General features: G+C 46.9%; 1 protein-coding gene across 24 annotated transcripts in view; it reads right to left on the bottom strand.

Annotated features, from left to right (window-relative positions):
• The window catches only part of CAMK2G (calcium/calmodulin dependent protein kinase II gamma), a 425,093-nt gene that overhangs the window by 78,725 nt on the left and 320,829 nt on the right, over nucleotides 1-25,539 (bottom strand). For all 24 annotated transcript variants that reach the window (XM_029608983.1, XM_029608982.1, XM_029608986.1 and 21 more), the window contains one exon: nucleotides 21,154-21,194. In XM_029608983.1, the coding sequence (XP_029464843.1) occupies nucleotides 21,154-21,194 (41 nt within the window). The remainder of the gene's footprint in view (nucleotides 1-21,153; nucleotides 21,195-25,539) is intronic.

A 25,539-nucleotide genomic window follows, 5' to 3' on the forward strand; every position in this document is an offset into this window, starting at 1 on the left:
GACAAAGTTTATTTAACAGTACCAGCAGCTCTGGTGATATACGCGGTGCCCACCTTCATTACATCTATAGCCTTTAATCCAGGTGTCTTTGATATGTCAACTGCTCCTAGGCTAGACTCGCACAAACCCCTCCTGCCTCTCCATGGAGTCAATCTCACCAATACTGATGATAAAACTGACAGAGTTGTCCAGCCAGTCCTATCGCTTAACAGAATCAGGCCAAGGCAAAGCCAGGCTGCCCACGATGTGTTCAATCGCTCTCTCTCCTGGAGGGCAGGCAGGTGCATATAGCTTAGGCTGTTGGTTCTCAAGCTTTTTTCTATCAGGACACACTGAGAGATGATGCTCACATGCGTGACACACTGAACACATGACCATCAGGGAGTAAATATAAGCATATGCTCTGCATCCTCAGGAGTCCCCCGCTTCCTAACAATGGGTGCAGAGCAGAACTAAGACATTTCCCTGTACAACTCACCATACAAAAAATATTCTGTTTCTGGTGTCATCTTAATAACAGCATCACAAGCTCCTTCTACTACCAGGTGCATTGTAAAATAATACAATCAAACCCCACTCTGTACACGTCTATCAAACCTGCCATACCTCAGCAGCACTAACTCCAAGAAATCCCTACTTGCAGTAAAGTACCTCATCTCAGTCACACACATACAGAGTACAGACAGACCTACCATCATCTACTATAGAATAAAATACCACAAATTACAAATGCAGAAACAAAACCTGGAATGGAAACCCTAAGACTGCATGCAGTGCAAAACAGAAGAACCAGAAATCAATTTCCTCCTACGCTAAGCAAAGTTCAAAGAGAGAAGAAATGCATATTCTCAAAACTGACATAGTATGGCCCTTGTACCCACTCACTCCCCTCCATGCCTCCATCACCTCCCAACTACTCAATCATCCCTTCACATGCTCATATCCTGTCCAACATTCCCAACACCCCAACCCCACATCCTCTTTCCCATGCTCCCTCTCTCCACTGTTCAACTCTTTCTGCCCTTTCCTTTCCCCTTCCCTATCCAGAATACCTCTGACCACCTCTTTGCTACCCCTTCCTGCTCAGCATCCCCCACTGCCCTCTCCTCCAACCTAACAGCTCCACACCACTAGCTCTTTCTCCTCTTCTGCCTTTCTTCCCTGCCCAGCAGCCCCCAACCCCCTCCCTCCTCCACTTCTCCCTACCCAGCAACCCCAACCTCCTTTCCCCCATCCTGACTTTCTACCTTCCCACGCCTTCCTGCCCAGCACATTTCCCCCTCCTCCTGGCTCCCAGCCAGCACAAAAGCCCTCAGTCCAATCCAGAGTCTCCCGCCCACTTTACCAGCAGCAGATGAGGGCAAGAAGCATTGAGGAGAGGAAGAAGATGAGGAGATAGCAGCAGCAGAAGTCAGCAGTGGATCTATAGAGCATGCACCTCTCTTCCTCATGCTCCTGCTTTCATGTCCAGACCCCATGCAGTGAAGAGAGAATCAGCAACCTCACTGCCAGGTCAGGCAGAGGAAGATAAGGTTGGTGTCCTGCCTGGTCCATATGAACAGGAGTTGGTGATATCTCAGTCTGATCTGAGTGAAAGAGAAGAGAATAGCCTTCCACTGGGCCAGGAAGAGGAGAAGGAAGCAAGGGCAGCTTCCTCTCATACCCAATAAAGGAGAAATCAGTCACCCCCTGTCCAGACTGATGAGGAAAGAGCAGTCATCTGCTGGCTCTGTGTCACACCTTCCGTGACCTCGCGAGACACTAATGTGTCCTGACATACTTGGTGAGAACCACTGGCTTAGGCATCCCCAGCAGCAGGATTTCAGGTACTGAAGACCCGCTTCCAGGACTCTGCTAGTTGGGGGCCCTGGAGAGTCACGATGATGTTTTTGCATGTCTCAATGAAGCTTTTAGTGCATGTGAAGTTTTAGGAGTATAGAATTAAAATGCTATGTCATTTCTTTTCCTAACTATCCAGCGTGCTTATGCTCGTTTGTGAGCACAGAGAACTTTCTCACCCCCTCATCTTTGCCAAGAAGCACCGTCATCTTTCCACAGGCCACCCCACGGCAGGTGTCTTCCTGCTTCTTTAAAGCAACACTCCCACATGCTTGTGGTTTAATCCACCGCTGGACTCATTTTCCGGAAAACGGAGGCTTTAAAATATTAGGAAACCTGGATTGTCACTAAACATGATAAACGTGCCCGGTGAGTCATTACGAAATAACGTTAGCTACCAATTTTTTTTTCCGATTACACCGAACACTATTCAGGCCACTGGGTTCCTTGGCTCGGAGGGGGGGGGGGGGATAAGACATCAGGGACACCACGAGAGGACGCTACAGAGTACTGCAGGAGTACAGCATCTTCCCATCAGTCCGAGTGCTTACGAGCTGATCACGTCCAAACAAAAACAGAGAGAGACTGAGCACCTGTTCTGCCCCACCTTTCCAAGGAAACTAAGTGAACTGCAAGAAGAGACGGAAAGCAACAGTTGGAGATCCACTAAAATTGCTCAACATCCATTTTCAGCATTGTAAGCAGCAGACATGCTAATGGGCCCCAGTCCTGACTGTTACTGGGATTTAACACAAAGAAAAATCAACAGGCCTGATCATTTCTGTTCCATTATACTCCTTCAACAGTTGGTACCGTTGGAAAGTATCTCCCGAGTTCCCTGCGGCCAGAGGAGCTCGTGTCCACCGTGTGGGTGCCTCGTGAACGTGTATACGGATCGCCCAGCTGCCACCTCGCATCTTTCCTCACCAGAGACGTGTGCTTTTCACGCAAAGGAAGCAGGCACTGCGCTTGGAGAAATGTGCTCAGACAAAAATCAGGAGGAACTGTTTGATGCCTCTTCTGAGCTTTGGTTATGCTGACTTGCCACCAAGGTTTTAGAGCTTGCTAATCCTTTCTTCACAGCCTGAACAAAATGACAATTTGTTCAGAGCTCCTTTAAAACTGCCTACAGGAAGAACATCTTCCAGGCTCTCTCTGCATTCACCGAGCGAGTTTTTTTTCCCCTTGGAACTGAAAGCTTCAGGCAGGCAGATTAAACTAAAAGGGAGAGGGACTTCCGGCGATGACGTGTGGGAGCAGGAAGTAACCGGGGAAAGCTCCGAAGCTCCGCTCCCCTGCATCGGCAAAAATATCTTTTATTAGCTTACCGTTCCGCCGCCCTGACCACGGGATCGGAGGCTGGTAGTGCTGCCGCGCAGCTGAGACCGGGTAGACCCGCGGGTGATGCGCAGGTCGAACACACGGGGCAAGCTCGAGCGTCGACCTCAACGACCGCGTGTAGCCAAGATGGCCGCGGCAGCCCAGTCTGGCGAGCCCCTGCTTGCTACGGTCACGGAGGAGGCCCTGCAAAAAATTTCGCAGCGCGTCACTGAAGCGCTGGATGGCCGCCTTTATAAATTACAGACTGCGATGGAAGACATCAAGTCGGCGGTGGAGGGCCACGCGAAGCGGCTGGATACTGCGGAGGGCCTCATATCAGACCTGGGGGACCGGTTGGCCACGACGGAGCGGAGTTTGGTGGGTCTACAAGGACGACAGCAGGAGCTCCTGGCCAAGATGGAGGAACAAGAGGACAGGGGCCGCCGGAATAATTTAAAAATCATAGGTCTCCCGGAGGAAGTGAAGGAAGGGGACCTGAAGGAAATTGTCGAGCAGTGGCTCCCGCAGCAGGTAGGCCTCCTACTCCCCGGAGACAGGATCCAATGTGAGCGGGTGCACCGCGTGGGGCCTATGCGGGATGGCCTGGGGCGCCCGAGACCGGTAATGGCCAGGATCTTGAACTGGGATCACAAGACTCGCTTGTTAAGGTCTTACCGCCAAAAGAAAGAGGTGGACTATAATGGCCACAGACTGTTGTTATTTAATGATTTCTCGGCCGCTACGGCAGCACAGAGGAAGGAGATGGCCCCGGCCTGCACGGCTCTACATCAACGAGGTATTCGCTTCGCCCTGCTATATCCGGCTAAGCTGCGGGTCCAGTATGATAACAAAACTCTGTTTTTCAATTCTAAGGAGGAGGCTGAGGGCTTTGTGGCAAGTCTCCCTCCTGTGCCTGGCCCGTGAGGGATCTAACCTTTGCGGACTTCCTGCAAGTTGGGATGATCTTTTTCTTGTTTTCTACCCTGACCAGAGTTCTTCCTTTTTCATCTTTCTTGGACTTCAGTTGCTGGAATGTACTTTCGGAGGCTCCGAGGTCCCGCTCCTGTGGTTTCTGTGTTGAGGATCACTGCCTTCTGTTTCGTGAGGCCTTGAGACTATTGCGAGGGAAGGTTTTTTTTTGTTGTGTTTTTTACCCCACTGTGTTCTTTACCTTGTGGACCCCTGTCCAGATGTCTCCGTGCCTCAGCGCTTCAGCTTTCAGGAATCACTCTGTGCCACTCTTTGGCTCCCACCGGGTGGACTCCACTTATGCATTTGCTGGAAGAAGGCGGGGGTTTTGGTTCTAGTGGGGGCTATAATATTCTTGGTGAGGGGCGGCGGATAGTGGGGAGCGGGGCCGGAGATGGGAGTAGGGGTGCATAGGAGTGTTCCTATGGCGCTCAGTAGTTTGAGCCCTCTGGAACGAAAGAGGGAATTTCTGTTGCTAGTGTGGATGTGCTGTATGTGTGTGAGTATGTGTGTTAAGGGACTGGGGGGGCTGGGGAAGGGGTTTCAGGGTTTTTGGTCTTCACGTATTCTATTGGTGGCACAAGTATGGATTGCAACTTCCCCTCAAGGCCTAGGCTGGGAGGCCGGGAGGGGTTCCCACAAACTAAGCGGGGGGATTGGGTGGCTTCGGCTGCCCCGTCCTCCCTTTCCTCATGTTTACCTCCCTGCTAAAACGTGATGGAGCCTGTTAAAATAGTTACTATGAATGTGGATGGTATCCACTCCCCAATCAAGCGGACCAAATTATTTGCATTATTCAAACGTATGAAAACGCAAGTGGCGCTCTTACAAGAGACGCATTTGGAGGATGCGGAACATGAAAAATTAAAAAGAGACTGGGTAGGGCAAGCATATTATTCGTCCTATAATCGGCGCCAAAGGGGAGTTGCCATTCTTATTCACAAAAACTTGCCATTTCAGCTGGAGCGTATCTGCCAGGATGAGGATGGCCGATATGTTCTGGTGGCGGGTACTTTGTTTCAACATCGTATTGTTTTTTGTGCTGTTTACGCCCCTAATGTATACTCCCGGGGGTTTTTTGTATCACTAATCAATCTCCTGGCTGAGTTTTCGGACCACAGTCTCGTGGTGGGTGGTGACTTTAATATCGTGGCCAATCGCCAGCTTGATTACGCACCCCCCAAGCTCACTTCCCGAGGGGAGGGTAAGGAAGGGGTAAACTTAATGTGTCAAGAGCTTCATTTGCTAGACATTTGGCGCGTGCTGCACCCGCTGGAGCGTGATTTCACTCACTTTTCTCATCCGCATAAGGTATATTCTAGGTTGGATTATTTGCTGGTCTCAGATCCGTGTTTTGCTAAGATACAGGAAGCCAAGATAGGGACTATCTCGTTATCTGATCATGCCCCTGTGACTATGGTCCTTCATTGGGGGGTAACGGTTCGACCCCCTCACTCTTGGCGCATGCGCCCTGATCTCTACTTAGATAAGGAATTTCATGGGTACCTGCAGACCTGCTGGAAGGATTATGTCGCCCATAACAAGACCCCGGAGGTTACCCCGTCAATTGTATGGGAAGCGGGGAAAGTGGTCATGCGAGGGGCTATTATTGCGTATGTAGCTAAGAAAAACAGACGCTGCAACGAGGAAATATTGAGGCTTACGGGAGTACTTAAAGCGGCCCAAAGTGCCCATATGGGGGTTTTATCTGAAGATACTAAGGCCCAAATGGATAGGGCGCGAGAAGCTCTCAATGGCCTACTGCATCAGCGGGCTTCTAAGTCCCTTCGATATTACCGTTACCAGCTATATAAATACGGTAACCGCGCCAGTCGGCTAATGTCCCATCTGGTTAGACCTCGAGGTCAGCGTGCCTCGATTGTGGGAATTAAGGATAGCAAAGGGGTGCACCACACTACTCCCCAGGAAATAGCAAACCGGTTTTTAGAATATTACACGACTCTTTATGCCTCGAAGCCCATGGATACGGGCCTTGCTGCTCAGTTGTTTGCAGATTTACCTTGGCCGCAATTAACCTTGGATCATTTAGAGATGTTGAATAGCCCGATAACTACCCAAGAAATATATGCGGTAATCAAACAGCTTAAATTGGGTAAAGCGGCGGGCCTTGATGGGCTGGGGTCTGAGTACTATAAGATTCTTAGTTTTGGGGTGCTGGAGCCTGTGCAAGCTTATTATGCTGATTTACTACATACTGGTCACATAACGCCAGCCTCCAATCAATCAGTTATTATAGTGCTCCCTAAGCCCGGGAGAGACCCGGCGGAGGTGGGCTCTTATCGCCCAATTTCGCTGCTCAACGTAGATGTTAAAATATTGGCTTCTATTTTAGCTGCCAGGGTGTCTACCATCCTGCCCAGTATCATTCATGAGGACCAAACTGGGTTTATCCAGGGTCGACAGGGAGTACGGAATGTGCGACGCTTGATAGGCGCGTTAAGTTATCCAGATGGGGCTGAGGCCTTGATCTTGAGCCTTGACGCAGAGAAAGCGTTTGATTCGCTTTCCTGGGAATATCTGTTTTGGGTGTTGCAAAAATATGGTTTCTCCGGGGCATACCTAAAATGGCTACAGGTATTATACCAGAGCCCTAGCGCCACTATCTTACTTAATGGCCTGCCCACGGCGGCTTTTCCGATCTCCAGGGGGGTGCGACAGGGGTGCCCCCTATCTCCTGTGCTATTTATTATGGCACTGGAGCCCTTGGCCATTTGTATAAGGCGTGCCAAAGACATTAGCGGTATCAGTCTGGATGGGCACCCCTTGAAGCTGGCCATGTTTGCCGATGACCTTTTATTATTTGTGGGGAAACCGCGTACTAGTGTACCAGCTATCATTCACCTATTTGATCGGTTCCAATTGGTTGCTGGTCTCAAGATTAATTATGATAAATCGGAAGCCCTGTCATTACATGAGAATCTTCCAGTTACGTGGGATGGGGTGTTTCCCTTTCGTTGGGCTGCCGGAAAACTAAAATATTTGGGAGTTGTGATCCCGAGGGACTTACGGCAGCTGCATTCCTTAAATATAGCCCCCTGCATTGCCAAATTCCAGGCTCAGTTGGGGATGTGGAAAATGTTGCCCCTCTCGTTTTTTGGCAGGGGCGCACTGGTAAAAATGGTGTTGATGCCAAAGCTTTTGTATTTTTTGCATATGCTCCCTTGCTGGCTGACAGTGGCTGAGGTGCGCCGCCTGCGCTCTGCCATCCAAACGTTTTTATGGCGTGGGAAGCGCGCACGCTTAGCATATGTGGCTATGGAATATCCGAGGGAGTGTGGGGGGCTGAATTTGCCAGACTTTCGGCTTTACAATGTGGCCTGTCAAATGAGGTTTGTGGGGGAATGGTTAACGGGGTCCTACCGTTACTGTGATGCGGGGATGCTGGGACGTATGTCCACCCCCGGGTCCCCGCTGAACCTCATTCAAATGAGGGTGGATCAGCGGCGGGTGGCATCTTACCCTACGGTTCTTCTAACCCCCTGCATCAAAGCATGGAAATGGATGCGGAGAAAGCATAAATTATCGGGCGGGCGATCTCTACTACTCCCCTTTTTGAATAATGTGGAATTTCTCCCGGGGCGTGATTGCGGTTCTGTCTTTCGTCAATGGGCAGAGCAAGGGGTGTTGTTTGCCTTTCATATGTATGATCCTGTTTCAGGTACAATGTTGGACTTTGCTACGATGGTGCGGACTTTCCACTTGCCTGCCAAGCAATTTTTTGCTTTTCTCCAGGCTCGCCACTATCTGACTGCCTTTGCTTGGACGCGTATGGAGCTTGACGCTGAAATACGGTTCGCCAACACCATTTTTGATACTGCGTTTCTCCGGAACACCATCACTGGTTGGAAGAGACTGGGGCAGATGCTTGGGGATGCTGCTCCTGTTCACCGTATGGCTGCTCGTTGGTCTGCAGTCTTGGACTCTCCCATTGCCGAGCGACAAATGTCTAGCTGGTGCCGTGACATATACAGACTGCTACCTGATCTCAGTCTTCGGGAGCTCCAGTTTAAACTCCTCCATTCTCTTTATTATGATGATGTTCGGCGGTTCAAGATGAAGTTGGCTACTTCACCTACCTGTATTAAATGTGGGACTGCTGATGGTACCTTGGTGCATAGACTGATTACTTGCCCATTGCTCCAACCCTTTTGGCACGAAGTGCTGGAGGTGGTGGGGAAATGCATAGCTGGGTCTCTGCGGCTTACGGCCAGGATGTTACTTTCGAGTATGTCTCCTCGAAACTTGCCAGGCAGCTGTGCTAAGGCCCGATTTGAGCGGGTGGCTGTTTTGATGGCTTGTCGCACTATCCTGGCTGGTTGGATAGAGCCACAGCTTGCACCTACAATAGCCGCCTGGTTTGGGAGAATGGCCTCTCTCGCCCAAATGGAACGACTGGACTTTTTAGCGGGCAAGAGGCGGCCCGACCCAGTGTACTGTGCCTGTTGGGATATTTGTTTTGCTACTTTTCCTAAATCATTGCAGGAGGAACTGTGCCGTAATGGTTATACCCTAGCTTGGTCTTGTAAAGTGAAGGGGAAAGGGAGGGGGGGTAGTTAGGTATGAATGTTGGATGGCTGTGTGGGGTTTGGGGTGTGGAGATTGGGCTTGGGAAGGGGATCTGGGGGGGCGAAAAGAAAACTGGGATGAGCAGTGAGTTGCATTTTGTTAGGTTCTCACTATCTGCATTGTTGTATTTTGGTGCTTCTGCACTGTGTTTAACAAGTTTTTCTTGGTGTTGATTATCTCTGCCATTCCTGCTAATAAAAATTATTTTGGAAAAAAAAAAAAAACTAAAAGGGAGAGGCCCTGAAAGCGTGCCACCCGCGGCCCCAACATAATTAAAACGTGCTCAGCTGTGTGCACATCAACCGCACACAACTTTACTCCCAATGTAACAAGGAATTCAGTGCACAAAACACCTGCATACAAATGAGTGCTCCTCCATGCAAATGCCATGCTAATCAAGGCATTATCTGTTCCTCTCAAATGCAGAAAGCATCATAGGTTTAACTCCTGGTGAGAAGTGGAGTAAATTTTCTGGGGCTCTGGTCCTGAACGCAGAGCTCATGGTGAGTGCGTGCGCAGGGATGGGGGAGTCCTGTACGCGGCATTTATGTGCAGAAAACATGGTTGGGGACCTTCACTTTATTTTGTTTTTCCTGGGAATTTCAATGCTATAACAAAAAAAAAATCTGTTAAATATTGGCTTTGTTATAACAAAGAGGAGAAAACCCAGTGGACAAGTTATTTTTCCTCAGATTTTTCTTTTTTGTTAACATTGAAATTCCCAGCAAAAATAAAATAAATGAAAACTAAAGTCTCTATACATTTTTTGTGTGTGTGCACAAAAGTTGTGCACAGAAAACATAAGTTAGGAGTATAAATAATTACTCCTGGGGGAATTCTGCACAAAAAAACTTAAAATTCTGCAAAATTCTGCAAACTTTATATTGCTCAAAATAACACAATTTACATGACAGTCTTTAAGTAATTACATTTTAAATTAATACAGAAAAAAATTACTTAAAGATGCAGAATTCTAAATATTTTGAGCAGAATTTCCCTAGAAACTCACTGTAAGAGTGTCCCTTTCCACTCTCTCTCCCTACTCACTTGGCCACTTTGCCCTCTCAGGCCTCAACTCCTCCACCTGCCAGAATCTCTCCCCTCCACCTCTAGGCTCAATCCTATCCACTCTTGTTCCACTCCCAGAGTTTGACCCCATTCTCAGTACTGCCCCTCACACAGGCTCCCTCTGTCCCTCCCTCTCTCACACACATGCCCCCTTTCTCTAATACACATACACACACCCTCATACAGGCTCCCTCACTCTCTCGCACACACACATCCCCTCATACAGGGTCCTCTCTCTTGATTGCACTCTCACAAGCTCCCTTTCTCTCTCATGCATACACCCTCACACAGGCTACCTGTGTCTCTCTCTCATGCACTCCTTCACACAGGCTCTCTCTCACACATACACAATCTCTTCACACAGGCTAGCACCCTCACATACACACAATCCCTTTTTCATACACACAAGCTCTCAATCTCTCACACACATACACACTCCTTCACAATCTCCTCAAATTGGCTCCCTTTCTCTGGCATCCGCATTCAAGCATCCCCCTATTTTCTCACCTCCCCTCTCTCTCTCACACCCTCCCTCCTCACCCTCCCCTGCGCTCTCTCTCTCACCCTCCCCTACCACCCTTCCCCCTCCTCTCTACACACATTCACTCTCACTGGGGCCTTCATCTTCGCCGTAAGTGCAGTGGGTCATGCGGCACACAGGGCATTCTTCTTTGCTACAAACAGTGCACGCTCCATTCGCGGCATGCCTGAGCTTTCATCTTTGCCGCAAACAGCACGCGCTCTGTTTGCGGCATGCCAGGGTCTCCTCTGCCATTCTCTGTGCAGAATTCTGCAATTCTGTGCAGGGGGTGAATTCTGCGCAAATTCTGCATTCCATAGTAGCGCAGAATTCCCCCCGGACTAAATAATTGTGTTCCTAGCTTTTAGATACACAAATTTTGAGCTCCTAAAGTTGTGCACTTTTAGGAGCATGATTTCTATGCCCACACAGCATGATTTGTGTGCATAATACATTTTCTGCGCAGAAAACATGGTTTATGAGCATGAATTCTGTTTTATCTGTGCTCAGCTTATCTTTGTACACACATTTTGAGTTAGTTCTTTTTAAACTCATGATGCATTAGCACACCAATAGTTGACTGCATCAGTTAACTTTTTCTTTTTTTGCATGTGAGTAAAGAATATTTGCACTGAAACTCAGCGTACACTTTTTATTCGCACCTTATTATGTCAGGTTCTGTGTAAGAGCTCTTGGCTACAGCAATACAGGTTCCTGGGAAACGTACACACAAAAATATGCTTAGTAGGTATGAAATATGATTTATGCGCAGAGAACATGATTTGTGCTCAAACAATTCTATGCACATAAATCCCCCAAGTGCGCCATCTACTCCAGGTTCAGCCCCAGAGACCAACACTAAACCCAGAGATTTCACTTCTGAACAGAGGTTACATTTCTAGCATTTAGAAAACCTGAATTAAGCCTACACTGCACAGGGGAGTAATAACTAACTCCTTGATTAACATGGGATCTGCATGGAGAAGATACTTTGGTGTGTATGTTTTTACTCACTTTTGTGCGCTAAATTCCTTGTTGCATCAGGAGTACATTTGTACACACGAACTTGCATTAGCATGTGCACACAGCTGAGCACGCCATACTTACTAGGGATGTGCAGAGCAAAAGTTTAAGTTCATATGTCCATATGTCCAAAGGGGGTCCCATTTGCGGTCAATATGGACATAAACAGAATTCAATGAGTTGAGTATATGTCCATACGTGCAAATAAAAATTTAAACCCCTCACCCTCCTTAATCCCCCCCCCCCAAGACTTACCACAACTCCCTGGTGGTCCAGCGGGGTCAGGACGCCATTTCTGACCAACTTTGCAAGGAGCACGTGACGTCGGCGTCACGTCGGAGTGACGCGGCGTCACGTGATTCCCCGCGAGTTCCCTCCGGCACCCTCGTTCGGCCCAAAAGGAACTTTTGGCCAGCTTGGGGGGGGCCTCCTGACCCCCCCAAGCTGGCCAAAAGTTCCTTTTGGGCCGAACGAGCGTTCCGGCACGAACCCGCGGGGAATCACGTGACGCCGCGTCACTCCGACGTGACGCCGACGTCACGTGCTCCTCGGAAAGGATTTCAGAAATGGCGTCCTCACTCCTCGCTGGATCACCAGGGAGTTGTGGTAAGTCTTTGGGGGGGGATTAAGGAAGGTGAGGGGTTTAAATTTTTATTTTGGATCAACAATCGCGATTTCCAACTTATTCAACATAGCTATGTTGAATAAGTTGGAAATCCGATCGTTTATGTCTCATCACTTTTTTAAGTTAAAAAAAAAATAACCGTGTGATAGTAATTATGTTGAATACTTATAATTCCGCTTATTTTCATGTCAAGGGTCTCTCCCTTTGCTTATAATATGGAAAAAATATAATTTATTTTCTTCTTTTACTTTTCCTTTCAAGTTGCAAGACTGAAAAGGAATGTACATCTTGTGATATTTCCAGTTTTTCTTATAAGTTTCAATATGTAATAATATTGTTGAAAAGTTATGAAAATAAAAAATTAAAAAAAAAAAAAAAGCGTTTTACATTTATGTTCAATACGAATGCACACCCCTAATACTTACAGATTGGGGGAGAGGGCCTAAGGTAGAGAGCTTTCAAAACCTCTCATTTACATTGGCCTGAGAGTGAGCCATCCAGCCAGCTGGTCCTGAACTCACTGAACACCAAAAGCTTCATCTTCTCAGGTCTCTGGACTTGCCCTTAATTCTTTCTACTGAATCTGCCTCTTCGCATTCCACAGCTACAGCTTTCCCAGTAATGACCAGGGAATAGTTTTTACCAACATTTTTGTGTGACACACTCATGGCTACATAAGAATTCTATATAGCAGTCAAATTTGAGTAGCAATTTTGAAATAAGAATAATTTGACTTGACTTTCTTTTTTTTTTTTTTTTTTTTACACTCCTCTGCATCTCAGCTATCTTTTCTCAGCAAATTTATCTTTTCGTCACATTTTTTCCTGAGAAAGCGGTCAACGGGAGTAGTAAAAAGAAAAGCTGGCAGCAGCAGCACTGGAAAGAGGAGGGGAGAGGAGGAAGCATGCGGTGCATGACTTTTTCTGTTGTTGTCAGGATAGCTTCAGCCATGCCACAGTCGCTCTACTACCTCTCCTCCTCTCCTCTTCCGGTGCCACCAGAACGATGATTTTTGAACCACTGCTACTAGCAATTACAAACAGTATTTGCATCACAGAAAATTAAGACTGGCCTCACTTTTTTGTGATGCAGTGCTGGGAAATTTGCACCCTGACAATGACGTTAAGTACCCTCTGACTCTTGTATTGCAGAGGCCATCAAATCTGTAACTCAAGTGACTCAAAAGGGCCAAACATTCTCCAACACCTCACATTTTAGTTGGCACTCCACTGGCTTTTAGAGATGGTCTGATTAACCAGTCTCCCTGCAGGCCTTGTTATGCGTACTACAAAAAAGTCTCTTCAACTGAGGCCGAGCCCAATCTGGGATCCTGAACGTTTGTCAACGTCTGTCCACTTCCTGTGCTGCCTGTTTGTTCAAGTAAGTGAACGTAGTTTTGATTGACTGCATGCTCACCTTCATGCACTATAATAAGGGTTGAAGAGCGGTTAAGCCCGGAGAGACTGCTCTCATCTCGGAGATGGATCAAGCGAAGGCGGTTTTGCTCTGCATTGGACTACATCTCTTGCGCAGAGTGCTAACGAATTACCTCCAGACTGTGGAGCCTGGCATCTGGTGAAAACGTGCACTCAATCTTGATGATGCAGGCTTGCACACTTCTCTAGAGTGCTCCCCATCTACCCACCAAAACTGGAAATCTTTTCCTTCTAAATCAGCTTTAAGGAAAAGAACAGGAGCTCCCCCCCCACAAGCCTGAGAGCCAGTTCTGCAGAGTTCTCATGTGACATTTTCTCCAGGGAACCATCTTCATTGCTGACACCATGCATCCCGAGACCTGAAGACCACAGCCAGACACTGCCACCTTGTAAGTCAATAGAAATTGAACCCTTGACCCTCAGGAGAGATTTCCTGTCCTCCAGCAGCAGCTGTAGGCCTTGCCTGATGTAAAAACAAGATCCCAAGTTGATCAGGATCTCAAATGGCCTTGTGAGGAGCTAAGGACCCAATATCATAAAATCTGATCTCATTTTAAGTACAGATATTATTTTACTTGCTCGCTACAAACTTGCAGCACCGTGGGATGCAGTAAGCCAATGGGAAGCAAATAAAGCAGGAGTTTACAAAAAAGCATGCTAAATGGAAAAATGCACTAAAAATGAGCTACCCTGAAAATCCACAATAATGCAGAAAAGTGCTTTAAAAGCAGGTGAAGGGAGGCAGTTGCTGGAAGTTGGAAGGAATTTGACCAAAATGGCCTTGCATGTAAGATTGGTGCTGTGTATCTTGATTTGAGCATAGTCTTGCAAGCATGGCATTTGGACAAAGTCTGCCAAGTAAAATTGAAGGTTAAGCTGTCTGGGGGGGGGGGGGGGGGGGAGTGCGGGTGTAGGTGGCGTGGTGCTGTGTGTGTGCGATGTTGTGCAAGATGCATGGTGATGGTGATTTGGGGGGGGGGGGGGGGAGTATGCACGTGCTTCCTCTCCCCCCCCTTTGCACTCTTCTTCCCCATGGGTGTATGTGTAAATGTATATGTATGGGGGGGGCAGGTTAGTTTTTAAGGTGGGTTGTGTAGTATGGGGGAGGGGGGAGGTAACTGTATGTATGGATGGGGGCAACTGTAATTGCTTCGGCTGGTATGAAATTTAACTCCTGGGTCTGAGGTGGAATAAAAGTTAACTCATGCTTCTGCTGTGCCCTGTGTGGTGGAAGCAGCTAGATACTTATCATGGTGGTACAGCCATAGAATAACATGTGAATTAACTTGTACTCCATCTCAGAGCCAGGAGTTACATTTCCAACATAGGTTTTCTTGGGCGAGCACCTACAACTGAATGGTATTGCCAAAGTCGGGATGCATAGTGCCAAGATGTGTACTGTTCAGCTGTAGGTGCCAACTCAAGAGAGCTTATGCTCTCTTATACTCCAGTTACAGAAGAGAAAGTACAGAGAAGGGCGACCAAAATGATAAAGGGCATGGCATGGATCCTCTATTAGGAAAGGTTAAAGAGGTTAGGGCCGTTCAGCTTGGAGAAGAGACAGCTGAGGTGGGATATGACAGTCTATAAAATCACGAGAGGTCTAGAACATGTAATTGTGAATCGGGGGGCACGCCATGAAGTTAGCAAGTAGCACAGTTAAAACAAGTCGTAGAAAATTCTTTTTTACTCAATGCACAATTAAGCTCTAGAATTCATTGCCAGAGGATGTGGTTAAGGCAGTTGGTGTAGCTGGGTTTAAAAAAAGGTTTGGATAAATTCCTGGAGAAGTCCATAAACTGCTATTAATCAATAAGTAATAGACACTGCCTGTTACCAGCATTAGTAGCTTGGGATCTATTTTAATGTTTGGGATCCTGCCAGGTACTTGTGACTTGGATTGGCCACTGTTGGAAACAGGATACTGGGCTTGATGGACCCTTGGTCTGACCCAGTATGGCATACCTTAAGTTCTTATGCCTTGCCATAATGGTTTTGGTTGTGAAAATATGGCCAAAACATCAGGAGGCACAGTGTCAGTCTCGCATACTATGAGAGACTGAACAGTACGCCAAAGTCAGGACTCATAGCGATTGTGCTTACTGTTCAGCTATAGCTGCCTACCCAAGAGAGCTTTCACTGGAAATTTTACTCCAGGATCTCAGGTGGCATAAGTTCACATTTCTGGTGGCCAGTGTTATTCTATTGTTATTCCAGTGTGGAAGAAGCAGCTAGACACTACCACAAGTGGCATAGCAATAGAATAAAATGACTACCAGAAATAGGAGTCCACATCTGACGCAGGAATTAAATTTCCTATGTTAAAAAAAACATGCACACATATGACAGTCTGAACTTTAGCATGCCTCCCTGCATTTCAGGGTAATATCTACTTTCTTCATTAGCAAGAGCTTTACATGCTTTTTAAACTAATCCTAGGCTTTGAGGAATTTCTTCTCGGGTAGAACCTAAAGGAAGCTGGAGTCACCTACGGAGAAAGACAGGTAACTGAGCAGATGAGGAAAGAGAGGCTTTGTTTCACTACTGGAAGCCAGGTTAGCCTGCATCTGTCTGTTTGGAGTGCCTGCTGACCTAAGCCACTGAACCTGAATAGTCAACTGTTACGTTCAGATGCTGAAGTGAGAATAAAGAAACTATACTGTACCTGGGGAAGAGAGACACATTAAGATCCTACCCCAAAGGCCACTTGGCTGCAGGAACTGTTTTGCAAATTAATCACCCAGCCATGCCCCTCTAGGGAAGAGATCACTATTTTTCTGGCAATACAACCATTCTGATGAGGCCAGGATGCGATAAGAATGTTATCCGGATTGGGAATTGCCTCTGTAACTCAACAGGCACTATTAACATGATCATGGCCAGCTGAGGCAAGCCAAAAGGCAGAGATGCATACTGAAAATATGGATGACATTTGGTAACAAGTATGTAGAGATATGCCAGCAGCAGGCCCAGAGATAAGAAAATCTCCCAGACACAGACTGGACTAGTAAGGGAAAAAAATATTTCAACTTGGTGGAAAATTTGGACAAAATTTAGAAACCTCAGATCTGGGATCAGGTGGTAGTCTTAGGGTTTTATTTTTTGGAAGCCCACAAAACAACTGGAATGCAGAGTTACCCGGGATCCTGGGCCAGTTTCTTATATATCTGTTAAGTTATTAACTGTTTCCAAGAGGGCAATGACCTTTGTTGGGATTCACACAACTCCAGAGATTAAGAAGAGAAAACCTATCAAGGTAACCACTCTCAGTGATGTCCAAGACACAAAGTTCCTGAACGGACTTGCTCAAAGTCTGGAAAATGCTTCATTTTCTCCGCCCCCCTCACCTCTAATTTCTTTTTACCTCTGAGACTGTTTTCCTGTGTTCTGATGACTTCGCTGGAATTTCAGGAATAAAAGAATTTGTAGCCACTCAGATTCCTGACTGGTAGGGACAAAATGTAGTGGCAAAAATGCTATGAACTGCTCCTTCTCCTGAAGGAGAAAAGCCTCTGAGCCTCTTCAGTCACAGCCTTTTTCAGACTGGATATGAAAAGGCGCGTAACTTCAAAAGAGATCTTCACAGACTGGGACACGTTTGGTCTGCAATTCAGTGTGAGCCGACCAGCTCAGCACTTCCCAAACCTTTACCCATTATGACACCATTTAACACTTAAAAATTCATACAATCCTAAATCCCAACCAAAATAAATTAGCAGACCTCCCCTACTGTCCTCCAGCAGATTTCAAAATCCCTCTCCCACCCATCCACCCAAAAGCCAGGGAAGTGGTGGCAGCAGCAGTCAGCATGGGGCACAGCTCACAGACCCTGGGAACTGCTGATCCAGCTGATATCATAGATTGGCAAAGAAAAAAATTCAAAGGACATATCTATTAGGCATATCGGGCCCAATATTCAGCACTGGCTGGTTAAGTAACTTACGGGCTGATACAGTACAGTGTTAACCCTTGATTGGACGCGCGTTTTCGATGCGCTAGCGTTATCCCTTATTCAGTAAGGGGTCGAAAACGCGCGTCCAACTCCCCCCCTCCCCCGAACCTAATAGTGGCCGCAACATGCAAATGCATGTTGACGGCCCTATTAGGTATTCGCACACGATTCAGTAAGTAAAATGTGCAGCCAAGCCACACATTTTACTTTAAGAAATTAACGCCTACCCAAAGGTAGGCGTTAATTTCTGCCGGCGCCGGGGAAGTGCACAGAAAAGCAGTAAAAACTGCTTTTCTGTGCACCCTCCGACTTATCATGGCGATATTAAGTCGGAGGTCCCGAAGGGTAAAAAAAGTAAAAAAAGAAAAAAGAAAAACAAATTCGACATAGGCCCCCGGCTTGAAAACTGGACGCTCAATTTTGCTGGCGTCTGGTTTCCGAACCCGTGCCTGTCAGCGGACTCGAGAACAGACGCCGGCAAAATTGAGTGTCGGCTATCAAACCCGCTGACAGCCGCCGCTCCTGTCCCTAAAGAGGCGCTAGGGATGCGCTAGTGTCCCTAGTGCCTCTTTTTACCTGTTTCTACCGCCGGACTTAATTTGCATACTGTATCGCACGCACAGGAGAGTGTCCTGTCTCTCCCGCGGACTTTACTGTTTTGGCCCGTTAGCCGGACATGACTAATACAGATAAAGTTACGATATAGATTCAGTGTCACGGCAAAGCCGCTGAATACATGCATATATGTGCACACTTGGGAGGATAAGTCTACCTGGCATCTAAACTTAGCCAAACTTACGTGGCTATCTCCGAATATCAATAAGTTATATGGCTAACTCGCTCCACCCCTATCCACCCAGTACATGCCTACATTTTACACAAGTAACTTTTAGCTGTATGAGGGATTTATACGGCTAAGCAGCGGCCCCTGATCATAGGCACATATTCAGCAGCTGCTACGTAAGCCACATAAGTATCGCTTATCCGGCTAAGTAGCGCTGAACGCGCTTTGAATATTGGGCCCACTGTTGCTAAAAAAAACAGAACAGAAAGGCCAAGGAAAGAGATCCCAGGACCCTGTCAGGCCTGAGCATGAACTTTGCCAATTTTTTATTTTTAACCGGGGGGGGGGGGGGGGGGGGGGGGAGGAGATTACTGACTTTGAAAATTAGGCCATGAAGCAACTGACTACAAGGCAACTCTTCTGATTTATAACTAGATTCTATCTTCCTGCCCAGAGGTTCCTTTCCATCAGAATACTTGCCATTTTGGCTAGCCCTGTACTAGTGGTATCCAGATGTGGATCACTGGTCCAGGTTTTGAGACGCTTCATGGACAGAAACCCCAGGGCTCTACCGCCCAAACAGATTGTTCCTTGCTCCTAATCAATTAGCCTCAATTATCAACTCAATAGCCAAAAAAAAAAAAGACAGACTCTGCTGCTTTCCCATTAGGTAACTTGGATGCTTGGGATTTAGGAAACACAACTTGTGAAGAAGACTGGAGAACTTGGGTAATCTAAGAGGCAGAGAAGCACTCAAGTTTCTTGTAAAAATGCCAGCGCCAATGCATTGATACAGGATCGAAGATTTTTCCTGCTAACTGGAGAGACTGCAACAGAAGATAAAGCAGATCTTATAGGCCAACTGGCTCTGAGGATAGGCTCTTTGTGGGGGAAGATCTTCCAGGGAAAGCAGAGCAAGCCTGCTTTAGTAGCTTGGAGGTCGTTTGTGAATTCATTCTACAGATACTGTTTTACAAATAGGGCCCAGGTCTCGGGGGCTTCTACCACAAAAGCAGAGATTCACGAGAAGAAACAGCCAAGACCACAGCTGGAGTAGCCTCTAGGCACCTAGCTAAACCATAAAGGGCTGAGCTCCCAAAAGCGGCTGGGCGTGACTCTCTTCCCTCCCCCTACCAAGCACAGGACGTCTGCTCCAGGGGCTATGCTACTGGCTTAGAGCTGAGAATTTTTTTTCTCTTTAAAGCTGCTACAAAGTTCTCTTTTGGAGCCTAAGTCACAGCACCAAGTGTCTTGACGATCCCTAGTGTGTCACAAAACTAACTCCTCCACTGCAACCCTTCAATAGTGGCTTCTCTGGGAGATAGCCTTCTGAGCCCTGAGAAATCCTCCCCACAAGACAGCAGGACAGGTCCTTGTCTGCTGCAGGTGCCTCCCGTGGGTCATCCGCAGTTGCCATACTACAAAAAACATTCAGAGAAAAGCTGCAAAGTTCAAGGCGGCTGGCCATCACTGCCAGAACAGCAGCAGCGTAGTTCTTCACTGCGGAGACCAAACATCAAAGCCGGCAGGAAGGACCTGCGCTTCTGCAGTGCACTCTTGTGGTGGGACCTGGCCCATCCTACTCCCTGAACATTTGTTTTGCTTTCTTTCTTTATGCACAGAAAATCAATTTTGTGTGTGTAAAAACACAACGTGTGTGCGTGTGGAAAGAAACAAAATTTTAAACTCACATCATCAAAACAACAAACAAGAAAAAGAAAAAAAAATACAGTTTTTCTCACTCACAACTGACTGTTGGCATGCAAGAGAAATTCCAAGCTCACTGTGTATTCCTATGTCAGATTTGACAGAGGCAGTGAGCAAGAGGCACTGCTGTTACAACCTGCTGGGTAATCCCCAGCTTCTGCAGGCAGGAAATGATACGCATGAAGTAAGAGCTACTGTTCACTAGGAATAAACCTCTATAATAACCATTTCAAATGATTAAGGGAAAGGCTGGTAATAGATGTAACCCTATGTACTCAGCTCAGCTGCTGGGCGTCCCTGTGACAGGAATCCAAATGATTTAAGAGCCTGAGATAACATGTCTGTCAGCGGATATCCATGCCATTTACGAGTCTAAGTTAGTCTCCAATGCCAAGCCCCCATCTACAGACACACGGCCAAGAGCACACAGTCTAGTTTCCAACGCCATCCTTTCTCTGGAACCTTCTGTACCAGGCACAGCAAATGTGGGGCTTTATATGTGGATGTTTCCCCAAACAACAGGTAAACACAAGTTGCAACCGATTCTTCTGTTAACAGTAAACCAAGAGTTTCGGAGCTGATCCTCCAATGAAACCCAGGCCTGGATTTAGGGATAGGAAATACAGGCACATGCCTAGGGTGCCAAATTCTGAAGACGCCCAAAAACAGACTCCTCCGCCCTACCGTTCGCTGACCTCTGGGGCTGAAACCCCCCTCCCCGGGTTCTCAACCTCGGGATGCCCCAATTTTAAATCCAGCCCTGGTGAAACCTCTTTCTTGCCACAGAGATCAACCAATAGCGTTGAAGCTCGTGCATAATGCGCAGTCTCCAGCATCTTGGCATGGAGCATGGAAGCTGCTCTTCACTACTCCTCATCCCTGCTGGTTTATGCAAGGGCTATTTTATCCTCCTCCACCACCACCACCACCTTCATTCAAGCAGTGTCTCCTGAGAATTTAAAAGCGTCACGGTGCATTTCACAATACAAAATAGATGGAGGAAGGCAAGAAAAGACCCCTTTAGGGAGCTGGAGAGCACTCCATCGCTTTTGAGAATGGACTGCAAGCACATTCAAACCTTTCCTTGCACCACAAAACTGGTACCACAATTACAGAAGCATCCAACCCATCACTGCCCAGCGACAAGGGCTTCTGTCGGAAGCAAGAAAGCTACCTGGGCTCTCCCCACAGCTCCCAAGGTGGCACATATTTGAAAAGGCAGCAGAAGCAAAAAGTGAAACATCAGGATAAAGGAAATGAGAACTTTATCAGTTGTCTCTAAAGAATATTTCATGCAGGAGGTATAAACAGTGGTGGAACTACCTTTACTCCATCCGTCTTCTTGTTCAATAGACTCTTGGCAGCTGTAACAATAAACAGGTTAAGTGGAGAGGCAACTTAAAAGAACAAAGAAAACAATCACTTTTTCTCCTTTTGTCCTCCCCCCCAACATAAAGGCTAACTGGGACAAGGTGGTAAATGTGCCCGGCAAAGTCTGACAATGAACGGCAAAGATGCTCCATTTTCAGCCCCTAATTCCTCGGCACTGGTCTTTACTGCTCAATGGGACGACTTCCCACGTCTGCTACTGGGGAAACATTATCAACAACATGAGTTTCCTCCTCCTCTTTTATACATCCAGCTGAACTGGAACCAGGGCTGGGATCCGGCACTCTGAGCCCTTCATTCACAACCACCCCCAATATCTGATTTTTACATCTCTCTTCCAGCTTCACCCAGACATTGTAGCAACAGATCTTGGCCGGGGAGGGGGGGGGGCCACAAGCTGCGGCTCCCTCTGGAATCCAGCTGACACGGATAAACGTCTGACCATGAGATAGTGCCACCGAGCGACGGTTAAGATGCCATTCCCCACCTCCCCCAATGGGCTAACACTCCCCCCCCTCACCCCCCCAGCCACGGCCAGCACAGTCCTCCACATGGCAGTGCACAGACCAGCATCTCTCTTAATTTCGTGGACAGCTGGCACTATAATGCCTCCATTCTGAAAGGACCATTTTGAGTGTTTTGATTGTTTTACAGGCAAAAAATAAAAATAACACAAAGAAACATAACCTTTTTGGGTCCCATGTGGACAAATGTGGGGTAGATCATAACGACAAAATGGTTGAACCCCCGGTATGAGGATCCTTAAATATTAAATATTTTACAGCATTTCATGTTGTTTAATGTCAACAGACTAAAAAGCTAAAAGGAAAGAGACAATATGTTTGCAATAGTACTGATTCACTATATCCAACAGAATGGATCTGTTTTTGTTTAAATAGTGCATAGCACTGGTCATGGAGTCACCAGATCGGAACGGCCCAAGAATATCAATCATTAACATTTGGGATCTTGGTATATTGCAGGGGGGGGGGGGGGGGGGGGAGGGACCTCAGTAGTCCCAAAAGTTGCCATCTTGAAATATTTGTTAGCCTTCAGTGGGTGGTCAGCTGTACCCAACTACTCTGATGGTTTTCTTTTATCTGATTTTCTTTTTGGTAAGGTAACTCTCTCTCTCTCTCTCTCTGCTTTATAAAATAGGAGATCTCATGTCTTCGGACTCCCACTGCAATCACTGTGTTGTATTTTCCTTTAATTTTCCTGCCTAACATCCAGACAACTTCCCTTCAGAAGTTTTGATCATCCCATCTTGTGACTTGAATTAACTTGGGTGCTAATGATGCAGGCGGCTTCCAGGAATGGAGGAGACGGCTGCTCTCTGTACTGGAAGCAATCAGGTCACAATGAGACCTTTGCAGTTTTCAGTGTGCTGCTGTCCCCCCCTTCAGGGCAGGTGAAAGGAATGTAACAAAGAGACCCCACAACAATGGGGAAGGGGAATAAGAGCTTAGAGTACCATGGAGGATGCTGCGCAGCAACAGCAGTCTGTCTACAGAACTGAAAGCGGCAGGAGTCAAAACACAACATGTAAGCAGAAAAAACCTCAAGACATTTCCTCCGCACACTTCTTCGTTTAAAGCATGTCAAAGAATAGGAATAAAAACACTGCAAAACGCATCGAGTGGGTGCAGCAAGCCACAACAAGCTCTAAAACATTTTGTCCTCTAATGTGCATCCTTAGGGTAATGACACAGCACACACAGTCCAGGGTCTACATATCCCTCCCAGTCAGTGCTAACCTACCTACTCCTGTCTCCTCCTCTTTTCCACAGTGCTAATAGACAAGAGTCATTTTCTAGTTTATCAATGGGTAAATTAACTTAAAATTCAATTTAAGAGGATAATTTAAAGAAACACAGCTCTATGACAGTAGCTAGCAATGGTACCTACAGCCTATATTCAATAACCTAGGACTCCTAGGGCAGCTGGGGAGCAGGTTCTGCAGTGAGAAAACTCTTCAATATGCTTTCAGATTCTGCAGGGCATTAGGGCTGTGCAGCCCACCAAAGTTTGTTTTGGGGAGGGGTTTGGGTTTTTGCATGTTGTTTATTTATTTAATTTGGGAAGAGGGGGGGGAGGGTATTTCATTTTCAATGCTGTGCATGTATTTGCCAAACAAAATTCTGTTGGCATTTCTATTTGTTGCCAAACAGCTTGTTTCCTTGGTGTTTTCATGTTGTTTGAAAATGAAAGCACATCCCTAGCGTATTATAACAGGGTGGCCCATGGAAACGTAGCCCGCCTCCAATACCAGTGCCACGCAGGCAGGCTACTTTTCCACGGGCCACCCTGTGTACATATGCATACTGACCAATGTTTACTAAAAATATACATTCCTTAAAGAGCAAGTTTTCCAAGCTTTGCGTGCAAGATTTTCTTTTCCACTTTGTCTTAATTTCTCCATTATAGTTTTCTACTTTTATCTTTCAGGCTTGTTTTTCTCTCTTCATTCACCCCAAACTTTTACCTCTTCAACAGCTGCCTCCCCTTTCTTCTCAACTCTCTCTTTTTCCTCTTTGCTCCCCTCTTCATCTTTCCTCCATTCCTTACACTTTGCCCTCCCTACCATCCTTCCTCCTCCACAACCCTCTTCCTCTCATTGCTTGCTTCTTCCCCGTCATTTCTTTCCCTCCTGCCAGCTCTCATGCCTAATTTGCTCCGTCCCCTCCCTTTCACTCCTCCCGATCTTCTCTCCTCTCTTACTTCTCTCCCAGCTAACCTCCTACTCCACAACTTTTTTAAAACCTCTCCAGCTTATTCCAATCTGCTCCTGCTGCCTCCCCCACCTGGCACCAACGGGTCTTCTCGCTTTCCTTAAGTCAAGAGGTGTCAGAAGTAGGGGGGAGGGAGCCTTGCAACAGCCCAGCAAGTGATGGGGGCAACCAGCAGCATTGGGGAGGGAGGAAGGAGGGCCAATGCAAAAAGGTATATGGAGCTGAGCACACCTTTACTCACTCCAGTTTTAACACGCATTTCACCTTAGCAGGCTTTTCTTTTTTTTAACTCCTTATGCATTTAGCATACCATTTGTTTACTGCATCAAGAGTTAATTTTTTAACACACAAATAAAAAAAAAATAAAATAAAGTGAGCTAAATTTTAATATATTTTGTAACAACATTTTTTACATCAGCCTCTATGAGTGCTGATTATAGCTCCCTCCCTATACCATCCTATGAGTGCACGTTATAGCTCCCTCCCTATACCACCTTATGAATGCCATTTACAGTTCCAGCAGTGAGAGCTCCCTATTTATAATGTCCTATTACTGCCAGTGGCAGCTCCTTCCCAGTGAAATCTGGAAATGCCATCATGCGACCCTGTTTCTGGTTACAAGTAGGCAGTGTGTTCTCAACAAAGTAAAAAAAAAAAAAAAAAAATCCAAATCTTTTTTACATTTCCATTTTATTTTCCGTATAAAAGAATGACACTGAGAGGACTGATTATCCAGCAGACTTGGGAACTGTCTGGGGATCTGCTTGTGCTGTTGACAGTATGCACAAATTACTGACACCTAAATTGTTCTGCAAGCAGAGGGAAAGGACTGATTGAGGTGGGACAGGGACCGCCGGAGCACTAGAGCTGTGCTTGGGACTGGCTCCTGTGAAAGCTGGGCTGAAGATGAGGCCAGGTTCATGGCTGTCAGGCCACTGGGCACAATCTAACAACTTCTCTCTATGGACCGAATTCTGGAGCCCGTCTTATAAGAAATCCTAAACCCGATGGTCAGACGAGGCGGAGGCTTTTAACGTAATCAATTCTGCTTCAAGTTTTGCTTTTGCCGACAGCTCCGGCATTTTGGTAAGGAACTCGCAGCTTTCCGGAGCATTAGGGTCTCAGCCCAGTCAGAGATAACGGAGAGAGGGGAGCTGTGAAATCGGGGGCTTCTGTTTTGGGCAAGGAGGATGCCCTCTTAGGTCCAAACATTTTTCATGGAAGAGGAAGGGCCTACGGGTTAGAGCAGAGAACCAAAGTCAGGAGGAGGAGGACTCCTGCCAAGCAAGTTACAGTCCCTTTCGCCTTTCTGTTTTTTTCTCCCCCTCCCCAGTTAGATTCCACTTAATTCTAGGATTCTAGACAAAATCAGAACCTGAGCCGGCCCCTGCTCATTTTTACTGGACCTCGAGGCCATATTTCCATTTCGTTGCCTTAACCCTTTTTTCAGCACTCCCTGCCCGACACAGCATAAGCAACACAGCGACCATAGTGGAGTGAGAAGCAAAGGTCTCGGTATAGGCCATCATCGCTCAGCAGAGCGGCGTTGCTGGGGAGTCACACCTCCTTCTCCTTAGGGTTCATGGAT

Source organism: Rhinatrema bivittatum, chromosome 7 (assembly GCF_901001135.1).
Source record: "Rhinatrema bivittatum chromosome 7, aRhiBiv1.1, whole genome shotgun sequence".
NCBI lineage: Eukaryota > Metazoa > Chordata > Amphibia > Gymnophiona > Rhinatrematidae > Rhinatrema > Rhinatrema bivittatum.